The sequence below is a fragment of the Sinocyclocheilus grahami genome, unplaced genomic scaffold (assembly GCF_001515645.1).
Source record: "Sinocyclocheilus grahami isolate Dianchi unplaced genomic scaffold, SAMN03320097.WGS_v1.1 scaffold1130.1, whole genome shotgun sequence".
NCBI lineage: Eukaryota > Metazoa > Chordata > Actinopteri > Cypriniformes > Cyprinidae > Sinocyclocheilus > Sinocyclocheilus grahami.
The window spans coordinates 503,743-517,964 of NW_015506309.1; the positions used below are offsets into that span (position 1 = coordinate 503,743).

The window sequence follows — 14,222 nt, forward strand, 5'->3', positions numbered from 1 at the left end:
AGGGGGTCTGAATGCTTTCCGTACCAGCTGTATATATATATATATATGTGTGTGTGTGTGTGTGTTTTGGGTCGGTAAGATGTTTTAATAAAATAAGTATCTTATGCTCACTAAGGCTGCATTTATTTGATCAAAAATACAGTCAAAACTGTAATATGTGAAATATTATTATTAAAATATATTATTACAATTCAAAATAATGGTTTTCTATTGTAATATATTTTAAAATGTAATTTATTGCTGTGATGGCAAATCTGAATTTCAGCATCATTACTCCAGTCTTCGGTGTCACATGATCCTTCAGAAATCATTGTAATATGCTGATTTGCTGTTCAAGAAACATTTAAACAGATTTAAGAACATGTTTAAACAGATGTACTGCTTAATATTTTGTGAATTTTTTTGATGAAAAAGGATTCTTTGAGTAGAAAATTCAAAAGAGTAGTATTTGAACTTAACATTTGAAATAGAAATGTGTAACATTACAAATGTCTTTACTGTCACTTTTAATACATTTTTTGCATCTTGGATGAATAAAGGTATTAATTTCTTTGAAAATGAAAGTCTTACCAACTGAAAACTTTTAAACATTAGTGTATATTTTCATTTTTTAGATGATCAAGAAAATTTTAATTTCTCATGACTCCTGTAAAACACAAATATTCTGTCCGGACATTGCCTCCTTGTGATACATAGGATGTCTGCACTAGTATTTTGTACAGTTTTGGTCAAATGTAGTGTGCTTCTACCCAATTTGGCATAGGTAATGGTAATTTGGGTGAAACCAAAATCACGTTTATGGATGATGAAGTACCTGTGAGTCTGCATTGAGCACTTTGATTCTCTGAGTGGAAATGAAGAGGTCCACCTCTGTCATGGGCTGAGCTTCATCTTCTGGAGCCTGAAGATAGAAAACCACACAATATCACTCACTGAGAGAGACAGTGACAGAATAACTCTAAGACGGAAAGAGAGAGAGAGCTGACAAGACCCAGAGATGCCACGAAGGAGCGTGCAAGCAACAAGGCATCTCTAAAATTTGGCATCTTCAAGGCCAGATATTTATTTTTCACTCTCTCCTTCATTGTGTAACTCTGATAACCTGCAAGTTTCTGTTAAAGCCAGCTAGTATTGCAAGTTGGCATGGGGTTAGTTTGGTTAGTTTTGTTCTTCATTTGAAGAGATTCAGTGAGAGAGCATAAAGTGAGAGAGAGAGAGAGAAACTGAGAGAGTTTTCCACCATGTGCAGGACAGGCTGAATTGAAAAGATCAAGAGAAGTGCAAAACATGCTGTACCAGATATACACCTTCAAAAACAGCCACAAACACAGCACAGTACCTCAGAAAGAAAAATTTATGATACACAGAAGAAGAAAGTAAAAATCACTTGCATTTTCTGTATCCAGCAAACTAGACTTTCCTGATTTGAATTTATTCCACGACTTCCCCATGTAAGATCTGGTGATAAAACTGAAGTAATGTTTGGTGTGGAATGAACAATGGCTAACAGACTGTGCGGATGGACACAGGTACATGACTCATTGCTGGATTCAGAAAAATGGCAGAGCGACAGGAAATATGAAAACACTGAAGTGCTGAAACCAGGAAAAAAAGAGAAGACGAAGAACAAAAATAAAAACAAAATACCAAACCGATGAGCAATTACTGCACCTTCTTCCTGTTTTTGGCTAATTTCTGGGCCGTCTGCTTAGCATGGAACAAACAAAGACAGGAACATTGTTAGATAAAGCAGAGCTCAGCAAGACCAACCACATTTGGGGAATATTTCTGCTCCAATAAGCTGCATCTGAAAAGTGACTTCTGGGATATTTATCAGCGTGGGGTGACTAGAATGGATCCAGATGACACCAAGCCAAGCTTACTAGACACCACCCTGCTACAATATGTTGCCTTTGGTTTCATTTCATGGTAATTTGTGCCATCAATAATAATCATCTAGAATCTTAATACAAGTGCATTACTAGAGTACCAGTATATGTTTTGAGCTCAGGTCTCTAGCATGGGATGCTAGTATCCTTATTATGCTGCTTTACTAGTATTACTAGCTTATCTAGTAAGACTACCTTGGTCAATTTGATAAAACAGAAGAATCTGATGCCAGTTAACATTCAGTGACCTCATAATTCAAAAAAATTAGCAATCAACCAGTCCGATACTGTTGTGTGCCGTACCACACAGCGATCTGTAATCGAACATTTTAACACAAAATGTACATACAAAGGAAAATGCTGAAGGAACACTAAATGGCATAGGTGCGGTGGTCACTGCATTTTTTAAGGTGGAGGTAAAAAATGCTGAGTAATGCAGCTGACAGGGCGAATGGCTGATTTATGCTGCAGGAGGATGAACAGGAGGGAGGTGCTAAATGTCTCTGGTCCTTTAGGAACAAGAATCACAGGATAGGTCCCTGCATTTGACTACAGAATAATTTCATTACCTCAAGAGGACCACACACTCTCTTAGTTTTATGATCATCTCTCTTCATCTGCTGTGAGCTGACATTTCAATTTGATCATGTTGTATACAAGGAATAAAATGCTTGTGCAATAAATACATGCTCAGGATACAGTCAGAGCACAGCTCTGCATTTCTTATGAAATCCCATTCTTTTGTCCTAAAACTGTCACTTTTGGTTTCTTGCAACATTTATGCGGCTCCTGAAGCAAGCATCGCTTATAATTTCTTGAGGTAAATTCATAGAAGCTCAGGTTTACTTCTCCCGATGAAGTTTACAACAGCGGGGTAAAGACAGAACCGTTTCACCTCACCTTAATGCGACTCACAGCCTCCTGAGCCTGCATCATGCGCACGTTTTTGGAGGGCGTCTTGTCTGAGAGCAGCTGGGTGGATCCCAGGTAGTTAGCAGCAAAGATTATACCGTCAATGAGGTCCTCTGGGTCACATGGGCCTGGTACTAACAGAGAGGAGAGGGACATTTCAGAACATCTTCAAAACATGCTCAGGATGTGCTATCAAGATTCATTTCGGTAGCTGAGGACCCGGACGTGAAGAGGAAATTATAGGAAATCTTCTTACCTTCCACATATGTCGGGAATGATGCAAGACTTCTCCTTGACTGCACATACAAGAACAAGCACACAAATGACTCAATACAACATTCTTCAAGGCAAGTTGTTATTTTTAGGTATGGCACGTCATAATGCACTGAACTTGTACTATTTGCAGAAATAATATAATATAATATAATCCCAAGAAGCCATATTTTACAGTGATTTTAGAACTGCTAAGATTTCACTTCTTGGGCTTTTTAAAGATAATGATTGAGGGTTTGGCCATTTTTAAAAAATATCTTTAAAAAAAATGTAATTACATTTCGAGATCCTGTACTCTTGCTTTGCTATTTTATATAAACACACACACACACACACAATAAATAGCAAAACTTTAATATGTTTTAAACTTGATTTGCTTCAATTAATCTATTTCAACAGTATCGTGGATAATTTATAATAACTATAATAACTTATAAATCACACTGAGTCAGGACTCTAATGCTGCGGCCTATAATATGGGTCTAATTAAGTTCCTAGAGCACCTACTGGATATTATTACCAATAATAATTAAGAATCATCCAATTTCAGCACTTTCAGCACTTTTTTTAGGTTTATTCATAGCCTCCTACCTCTTTACTGGCTGGGGACGGAGACTCAAAGCTGTCACTCCTCTCGTGTGATGGCAGGTGATGGCTGGAAGACTCCGCCCCCTGTGGGGAGGTGGAGTCTGAGCCTGGAGACTGGACAAAAGAGACATACTAATTAATATTACATGCTTTACGGTCTATTATTTTGGACAACTGATTGAAGAAATATAAAAGCTACATTTACTCATGTGACATTTAGAGTATATTCGATCAATTAAAGTCGTCACGTTTTTTTCAATAAACAAAATAAACAAATAAGTACAATTTATTACAATTTTAAAAGTAAAGCAATGAGGTAAATTAAACAGATTGTGATATAATGAAAAGACATGCAAAAATGTGACACAATTTGAAACTGCCAAGTTTCAGTCAGACGTATCCGTTAAACGTTCAGACAGCAGGTCAAGGGGGGAAAAATTACAAAAGAAAAAGTACATAAGAGATCGGTCTTCTTATATTGCCATCTCAAAACTAAACCTCATCTCTCTGAAGAGCCCGGAATGTGAAATACTAGGGAACAAATGAGTCATACCCTCAACCAGAGTGCATTTGGATAAAATATTAAAAGATAATTTCAGTTCATGTTTGTCATAACATATAAATACTGCACAGTCCCACAATGTATCTCCGTGACAATAATATCATCAGATATGTAGAATGAAAATAGAAGAACATTCTCACTTTAACTTATGAATGCATATTTATTTAATTATCATTCAAATGAACATATCTGAAGTACTGAAACATTGACAGATAAACCCAGAGCACATTCACACAACGAACTCCTCACCTCATCACCATGGCGGCGATCTACCTGATACATCCAAACATTTTCCATATCAATAAATGCTTCCAAAAGCTGTAGTGAAAAATATTCTCCCACAGGATACACTCAAATCAAGCAGATGTTGCTCTTTGGACCAGAGTACGAGAGAGAAGAACATAAGAGCCTCTAGCTCTCTCATCAAACTCACGTTGATAAGTTCACACTGGCTCCAGACAACAGAGGTGAACACGGCTCCTGTTACAGCCCTACAGGAAAACTGTTCCTGGAACAGATCGCTCAAGAGTGACTTGGATCAGAGACCACTACACTACGCAACATCAGTGCAGGCCTGTGGAAAAACACTCATTTCTGCTAAAGTCTCTGTTCACAGGTGGAATAATCAGCACTTAGCTAATACTATTAGAAGTCACTATTAATAATTGACTTGCTTTTGAATTTGTACTTGAATTCAACACACCCTGGATTTTACATTACCCATACAGTGAACTTGTACAAGAAATGTATAATACTTAAAATAAATAAATAAATAAATTTCAAGCACGTTAAGCATTAATGCAGGGCAGGGGAAGAAGGCGGATTTTCTTCTCTAGTGTTACATGAGCCTTGCTGAATTATTTACAGGTCGTCTCTTACTGTACTAAATAAATCATATTGTGGAGGGAAAAAATAACAGGCTTCTGATGAAATGTCAAATTCTGAGAACAACAGAGAATGGAAGCGGGCAGGACACCACCAAGTTCAGAGCAACTTTAATGGGGATTCTGAGATATCTGCAAGATGCATGACTGTTTAGCATTCACTGAAAGACTCCAGAAAATTGTTTACATGATCAGAACAAAGATCGTTAAGACAATCATTTTTAAGTTCTGAGAAGTTGAGAATCATCAACGGTTTTTAATTTTAAACAGATTAAATGTTATGATATAAAATTTATAAGAAACAGATACTGCTTTATTTCTAGGTCATGAATCAAATGTGAGAATTTTAAAAATAGATTATGAACTTTTGAAGAGGTTCTTTGGATCATCTCAAATCATGCTGGAGAACATGATCATCAGGTTGTCGCACAAACTTGTGGAGTTTGAACATTGCTATTAATAAATAAAGACAGATAAACCAAATTCATGTTAACTGACAACTTTTTACTGAGATTGTTAATAGAATTTGTAATGGAAAAAAAGTTACAAATCTGAAATGGCATTTTCACTAGTGGTCTCAGACTTTCAGATCTAACTGCATATGGAAACACCAGTATTGTTACGGTTAACTAATCTATAAAATAATCTATAATTTGTAAACTAATCTATAAAATACTATTTAAAAAAATTTTCCCGCTAAATGAACTAAAGCTGAAATAAAATAAAATATAAATATTAAATGAAGAAATTAAACATACAATTTTAATAAGTTGCCAGACAATATTTCTAATCCCTGTTTAAGTTAAAAAAAGGTAAATAAATACATAATCAAAATCAGCAAAACCTAAAACCAAAATTAAAATGAAAACTACAAATATACAAATAAAAGCTATTTCAAAATATTAATAAATACTATAATAGTAAATAATACTAAAATACTGTAACACTGAGAAATGCTATTTCTACAGTTGCCTGAATAAAAAGACGATATGAGGCCAAAAATAATAAGCTGGCACATAAAAAAAAAAATATATCAGCACATTCATTTACAAACTCAACCATAATTGCAGTGGGTGGCGGCTGGTGTCTTCTTTAAGCTCCCACTGGGAGTTTTCAATTAAGTGCAATTCTTTACTTTTTCTCTGAATGCTCAAGGAAAAGTTCACTCTCATCAGAGTGCCAAAAGACCTCGATCCCTAAGAACTGCGTCCAAATGAGGCCTTGTGCTCATGAATACTGCTCAGACAAACAATGGTGATTAATTAACACTGTCGAAATAGAAAATAGAGGAGCTTGGATTTGTGTTGTTTGTTTAGTGAGACAGAGTATGTGTATTTCTGTAATGTGTTGATAACAGACAATGTGACTGATTCAAGTGCGATTGAGTAAAATTAGGCAGCACTGAATCTATTAATTATGTAAATGGAAAACAAAAGAAAAGATATAAAAAATCTCAAGATGACACCATTAAGTTAATACCAACCGTGGGCATACTTGAATGACAATTACTCATTATGTTAATAAAAAGGGTAATACTTATCAAAGCTAATGGGAAGAAAAAAAGAGAAGGAGGGATGATATAAAGAGCGTGAGAAAAAAGCAAAGTAAATCAAGTTAAGACATGGTAATTTTGCTGCCTTACTTATACAGAGAGCTCATCTTTCTCTCTTTGCTCTGTTCAGACAACGTCTGTTGTGGTTGAGGACAGGACAGCTTCATTTACACATGCTGGTCATGTGTAGCACTCACAGAATATAGATGAGCCCTCCAAGCCACGGATAAGGAGATCCGTTCTATGAGTGCGAGCAGTCTTCATTTTCTAGCGACATGCAATTTGTCCGGCGCCGTGGCAGGCACCACTCATGAGACAGAGACTAGTGTGTGGCACCGTCCTCTCCAGAAAAGAACAGTGAAAGAGTGATGAAGTCACGACCAGAGGAATGATGCGATTCACCCTGCAAGGCTGCTTCAGCCGAGCAGAACAACAATGCAATTGTACACATCCTCCCTGAGAGATTGTTTTTGTCATTTGCTGCACCTGCTACAAATATCATAAAGTAAACTACATAAAGGCAAATAGGCCTATATCTAATCACTGTATTCAACTAAACCCTTCACTACTGAATAGAAGACAGGGAAAAATATCCAGCTCATTATTTTAAGAGTGCTTTAAAAATTAGGCAATAGTAAATTATAAATGGTAAACAAACAAATAAACTACTATTATATAATGACATATTAATGATTCATATGTTTATTTCAAATAATTTATTATTCGGTCAGATACAGACCTAGAAACAGACATCAATGGAGAAAACCTTGCCCTCAGAAAGGTATAGTTACAGCATCTACCAGCAGGGCCAAACTACACTGTAAAAAATAATTGTGATTTTAACAGTAAAAGACTGTAAAAATGCTACAGTAAAAACCTGTTAACTGGTTAACAGTAAGTTTCCATACTATATTCGGTGAATAAATGTAATTACATTTAATGTAATTTTACAGTAAAATACTGTTAAAAATACGGTTTTTGGAAGTGAAAAAGAAAAAGTCATTGTATAATTTACAGTGAAAAACCGTAAATTGACACTCCCAGAATTCCCTGCATGACAACTTCATATTTGATGTTTTTTTTTGTTGAAATAACAAGTTTCTTCTTAGTTTTTTCTTATCAGCTGTTGTTAAATTAATGTTTATTGCATTATTTCATGTGTGTCACCATGATGGGGTTTAGTGTTTGTGTGAATGCCAATGTGCACCTTCTATATATAAGTATTGCCCTCCTCAGCTCGTAGAAAAGCTGTTTGTGATGAGCTTTGGTTCATCATGTGACTTTCTCATCACCACCAGTTTTTGGTGGTTATCAGCTCATTACAATGGTTCAAAACAGATATTAGTACTTCAATATGTTGGTTTATTAACATTACATCAGTTATGAAATATGAAATACGGTATTTTATTGTGAATATAAGTTAAGTCTGTAAAACCTAAAATGTTGCTACCATATTTTTTACGGTGAAGTTCTGGCAACCACAGCTGCCGGTATTTTACCGTAAAAGTCACAGATTGTTTTTTACAGTGTACCAGTGCTGACCAGCAAAACACTGAGCCAAACCCCGTGGGGTGAAATGATGGAGAAACCAGTTTCTTTTTGCTATTTAATTTTGTAACATTAGCTTTAAAGGCAGTTTGTTAAAACAATCCCAGAATCTCCTATTTTTTAATTTACAAGTTCAATATCAGTCGGACTAATGCTGCCCACAAACGATACGACTTCAAATCCATCAGACTCAAGTCAAGATAAATTGCAGGACTGCAGGAGTCTCAGACAAGTCTAGACATTTAACCTGCTCTTGGGCTTCTCTGACACATCTCTCAGATCACATCTTTAAAAATTCACACATTGTGATCATCACTTATGTGAGCGGGCCTGTGATTTTGAGGCTCAGTTTTATTAACTGCTGACAAGTGGAGAATCAAGGCTAAAATCGTGTAGTGTAAAAGCAGTTTAAAACGTTTAGTCCAACTGAAATTGTACTCATCCAGTTTTTGCTGACCTAGACTACAACTGGCCTGTGTGTTGAGTGCTTGCTCTGAAAGAAAAGCTTAGGTGATGTGTATTTAATCCTTCAAATATCTGATGATGTATTGAGCCATGAATACTTGGACAAACAGATGAAGAATGTAAATGTGTGATGTAAATGTGCTTAAAGGGATAGTACACCCAAAAATGAAAATCCTGTCATTGTTTACTGTCATCCTGACATCTCAACCTCATGTCGTTCCAAACCCCTAAGACTTTGAATAACCTTAAATATACAAATTAAAATATTTTTAATGAAACCTAAGAAGTTTCTGTCCCTCCATTGAAAGTTCAGGTAACCAAGAACCAAAAATGTTGTAAAGGTATCATAAAATGAATCCATATTAGTTGAGTGGTTTACTTCAAGTCAAGTGTAGACATACAATCATTTTATATGATGAACGGTTTTGATGAACAGGCCTTTGTGACATTTTTTGAAGTTTGGTTACATGGACATGGACAATGGAGGGACAGAAACCTCTCAGGTTTTTATTAAAAATATCTTAATTTGTGTTTCAAAGGTTAACCAAAGTCTTATGGGCTTGGAAGGAGAATATGGTCCCAGAATTTTTTTTTTTTTGGTGAACTGTCCCTTAAAGAGCAACTCTGTAAGCAAGATTATACTACAGAAATAAAAACATCAGCAGTGATGATGCTACAAAACGTAAACTGCAGAGCATCAACAGGACATTTTACATGGTGAGGCTCATACTCACATCAGCCCCTAGAGATGGCTGCAAGTCAGATTCTGCTGTAGGACTCAGGTCCTGCCTCATTACCCAGATGGGTTCTTTGGGCTCGTCTGGCGTGTAGGGCGAGCGGACTGTCCTTGTCTTCACCTCCTCTATTGCCTCTTTGATGTCCTTAATAGCCAGTGAGATTGCATCTCTCTTCTCACGACTGCTCCTAACAACTGGAGCTAGCTCTTCTGAGGGACTTCTGGGGGGCTGCTCTACACCCTCTCTTTCACTTATTGGCTCCGGGGGTTTGATTTCGTCCATTTGACCATGTGACTCTGACTCAGACCACTCTTCTTCTGCATTACCGTCATTGTCCAGGCCCATAGCGACACGCTCCAGGCTCTGTGAGCTCAGACTCTCCTTCACCTCTGCCACAATCTGGTCAATGTCCTCATCCTGCTCGCAGCTGTCGGCACGGGGGTACGGGGCAAACTCTGCTTCCTTTTCGGGACTGTCCGACTCTCCGTCGGATCGCTCGTCATAGTGGTGGAGCCTGGACCCAACAGCCTCCTGTTGCTGGTACAAGTCACGATCGAAGAGCCTGAACTCTGCCCTGCGCTGTTGTGGAGTCTGTCCCTCAGCTTTGGCCGAGGAGGCGTCCGTGATTTCCTCATAAACGTGCTCCTGAAGGGTGTATTCAGCGTAGGGCTCAGAGTATGGCTCATCTTCTGTTGCTCCACCTTCACGGGCCTCTCCTGCTCCGGTAGGACTGCGGTACATGGGTTGAGTGTAAACATAATTGGAGTAGTTGGGGTTTATCATCTCTGCGTCATGGGGCCTCTCAGCATTGGGCAGGGGCTCTCGAGGTAGTGGCGGAGGCTGAGGTGGGTACTGGGGTTGGCGGTAAGCTGGACCACCATGCTGTTGCTCCGACTCTGCGCTCTCTGTGTACTCCTCTGATTCCGGGCGAAGTGGGATGCCGTATGTGCTTTCGTCTTCAGGCTCTGCTTCCAGGACCATGACTGCATCCCCCTCTGCACGGTCTGTGTGGTTGTGGAAGCCACTCTCTGTGCTGGCGGATCGGGCCAAAGTGCTGCCGGCATCTCCCTCGTCTTCCTCAGCTTCCTCTGGCTCTCTAGTGGGCAGCATGGCTTGTGTAGGAGAGATGAGATGCTGTTGTTGTTCCAGCCTGTGCTGTTCGGCTCTCTCCGCATCTCTCTGCTGCCTCTCCCGCTGTCGCTGTCTCTGTTGCTGCGCCCGGATTCGGGCCTCGTTGTCCCCCTGTCTGCGGTAACGTGTCACTGCAGGTCTCGGTATGGGCTGCTGAACGGGTTGCTGTTCGGTATCAACTTCTTCTGCTGGCCTTCTTGTGGCACGTGTGCGGTTCGTCCCTCCGTTAGATCCCTCGTACCTGCGGTAACGTGGGGCCCCCTGCTGTTGGGACTGGTAGTGGTTATTCTCCGTACCGTGGTTGCTGTGGTGGTTGCGGGGGCGACCGGAGCGGGAGCTGCCATCTCCGTTGTCATGGCGTCTACGGTGGGATGAGGGGGGCTGTTGGCCCTCAGGGCCCCTACGCTCCAGGTCTGCCTCAGTCGCCTCTCTCAACTCCTGGCCATGCGGTGCCTCCTGGTGACTCATGGTTGGAATAAGGGAAGGTCTACACAAAGAGCATGACTTCTCCCAGTAGGACTCCACTCAAGCACCACCTGCAGAAAAACAAACAAAAAACAGATATAAACCTTGAAACAGTAACAACTCAGTAAGAAAGATAATTTAAGCAATCCATTAAAGGTGCACTCAGTAGTTTTTCTCTCAGGTATTACATACAAAGAAATGAAAAGTACTTGGAAAATATGTTTTATTAAATTAATTTTCAAACAGGTTTTACAAAAGCATAAAAATGAGAAAAAAATACATTGAAAATGGTGACAAAATAAATTTGTTAAATTTAAAAGGAACTTCTAAAGGTACTTGTTAAACAATTTAAAAAAGTATTTTTACTTAAAGGAAAATATAAAAAATAAAATAAAATATAGAACAAGTAAATAAGGAATGCAATATACATCTTCATTACAGGAAAATAATGATAAATACTGTTTCAGAAAACAATTTTTTAAACGAATTAAAGTAAAGAATTTAAAATAGGTACTATAAAATGTCAATGTAAATTGAACATAATACCTTATCAGAACATAACTGCCACGAGTTTGAGTAAAAATATATTAAAAAATAAATAAATTACTTCACAATACAATCTCTAAGATTATTTTATTGTGATTGGCATCTGATGTAAATGCATATTGTTTTAAAGATGTTTAGATTTTTTTTACTGGAAAATCAGACATATACCTGTATATGGTTTCAGAAAATGACAATTTGCCAGAGGGGTTAAAAAACTTAAAATATTATCTTCATATACAATTTTGCATCTCAAGTAACTGTATGTAATTAAAAGGAAGTGTAGATTTTTCAACAGGAAAACAAGACAGAAATACTGTTTGGAAAGATTATTTTTGGCAGCACATAGATGAAGCAGCAGCTCCAGTTGCTGTGGTGAATCCCCCTCCCCAGCCTGATTAGGATGGTGTGTTCAAAGACTGTAGAAAAATGACTGACTGTGAAAACTTACAACTCCTCTCCTCTCTAAGCAACTGACTCACCCAGTATTCTTCCTGGAGACACCCCAACAAGAGAGAAAGAGAGAGAGATTCTTGGCATGGCTGAGTCAGGCTAATCAATCAACACTGGACTGACAGACCTAACAATGTGATCCTAGTGGGATGATTGTTTACCATTATTGATTTTGCACACACAACGTCTCACAGAGTCTTTCCTCTCCAGTAGCCCAGAATATCATCTTGGAATATGCAAGCATAACTTTCATAAACTGTAAATTTTTTAAAGGCTCAATGAAATCTAAACTGGACTTTTGTGCATCTACCAGTAGGGACTAACGGGCTCATAATAACTAGCTTTGTTTTTGATAACTTCCACTAAAATGTATTGTTTCAATATAGGAAAAAATAGTAAAGAAAATTGCTTTTGTCAAACCATTTCTGTGATGTGTTGCAACTTTTAGTTATCAAACACAGACAATATGTCCTCTTTTTCTGTATGTGTCATGGCCAGGATTTCTAAATTGCCTAAATTGTCCAGGTTTTGGCATTTTTTTTCCTAATTATGTGCTCTCTACAGTCTTCATACATTATATGTGTATTTGCATCACGCTTTGACCGTTCTCAGTAGATCCCACCTTCGTGCTCTTCCACGCTATTGGTCAAACTACTTTTCAGTCATTACCTTCAGCCAAAATCCAGACAAAATTTAGAAATCCCGGCCAGGACATATCCAAAAGAAAGAGAATGTACGGCCAGCCTATAGCTTAGAGATCAGCAAAGACAAAAAAATAATAGATATCTGGTTTGTATTTCAACAAAAGCTCCAATGAATGACCATGCTGTGAAAAATAGCTTCAGGCTCTACAACTGTCTACTTATTCATATTTGTTAAGGAAATAGTAAAATGTTAACATATCTCCATCAAAGAACCAAAGCTTTAGACGTGTACTTGGAAAAACCTCTAGATAGTATGCAAATGAGTATTTGAAAATAACCCTTAGAAAGTTATATCAGCTGTACGTGCAGCGTGGGTTGAAATCAGCATGACTGTGAAAGAGACAAGGAGAAGGAGAAGACAGCCTAAACATGTGCTGAAGGTCACTGATGAAAGTAGAGGAGCTGGCAAAAGCTGGGCCAGCTGACAAAAAGGACTGCTGATACGGAGAACACCATGCCATTTTCAACCATTGCTCTCTCTCCCTCTCCCTCTCACACACACACACACACACACTACACACACACACGTAAGGTTCTTTGGTATGTGTGAGGAGCAGGTTTAATCAGAGAGTGTTCACAGCTCTCTCTCCCACACAGTTCCCAGCGGAGGTCTCACACAGTGGCTTACCCACAAGGACAAATCAGCATGGAGTCTCTACTGCTCCTCTCAGAAAGCACGATGCGAGGAGACGATGAACCATGGGTTGAGATTTGAGAAAAATTCATTAGTGTCATTGTTTTGAGTACCAGTAACATCCAAGCATCCCCAAAAGAAGAGAAACGGAGTAGAACCAAAGCTGCATAATATATTAAAGTCACTATGACAATTCTTAATTTTATGGAGTAAAAAAGTAATTCTAAATAATGAGACGCAGTGAAAAGGAATAAACCTCCACAAATTCGTGACATGTTTTCTAAAAGTTTAAACTGTTTTAACTTTGCATGGCTACATCTCTTGTGAGAGATGCGAGTGCAGCAGTCGTATTTGTCCGTCTAAAAATTAGCTTAATTTGTGTTCTGTGTGAATGGCTTGGTTTCGGTTTAAACTATAGACTGTATAAAAACAGGTTTTAACCTAATCAAGATCTTCTCCGCATTGAGCTTCTATATTTCTCTAATATTTTGAATGAATAACGCAGCAGCGGCGCGTCTCGTGGGCTAGACTAACAAAACTGCAAAAAAATGCAACAACGTCACTTACATCATCACCGCATCTCGTTCCACTGATGACGCTCCCTGACGAACACCTAACATTGCAAATGTTTCTTTTAAAATCGACTAATATTCATTCTTTATTCACAATCTCCTCATCACAGGCAGGCACAGCACTCATTTCAGCATGTGTTCGTGTTTGTGTGTTCTGTCTGCATCACTCATAGCACGTGCCTATATTGTGAACGATATCGAAAAAATTTTCTATCGTTATCGAAGAACGTGTACTGTCGATAAATATCGATACCGTTTTATTGCCCAGGCCTAATATATATATATATATATATATATATATATATATATA

General features: G+C 38.2%; 1 protein-coding gene across 1 annotated transcript in view; it reads right to left on the reverse strand.

The window, feature by feature from the left end:
- LOC107567151 (amyloid beta A4 precursor protein-binding family A member 1-like) overlaps nucleotides 1-11,073 on the reverse strand; it is a 25,539-nt gene extending 14,466 nt beyond the window's left edge. Inside the window, exons 1-6 of the mRNA XM_016252782.1 lie at nucleotides 9,408-11,073; nucleotides 3,666-3,776; nucleotides 3,058-3,097; nucleotides 2,790-2,935; nucleotides 1,672-1,704; nucleotides 815-901 (exon numbers count right to left, since the gene is read on the reverse strand). Coding sequence (XP_016108268.1) covers nucleotides 815-901; nucleotides 1,672-1,704; nucleotides 2,790-2,935; nucleotides 3,058-3,097; nucleotides 3,666-3,776; nucleotides 9,408-11,009 — 2,019 coding nt within the window. The 5' untranslated portion in view covers nucleotides 11,010-11,073. The remainder of the gene's footprint in view (nucleotides 1-814; nucleotides 902-1,671; nucleotides 1,705-2,789; nucleotides 2,936-3,057; nucleotides 3,098-3,665; nucleotides 3,777-9,407) is intronic.
- Between the last annotated feature and the right edge of the window lie 3,149 nt (nucleotides 11,074-14,222).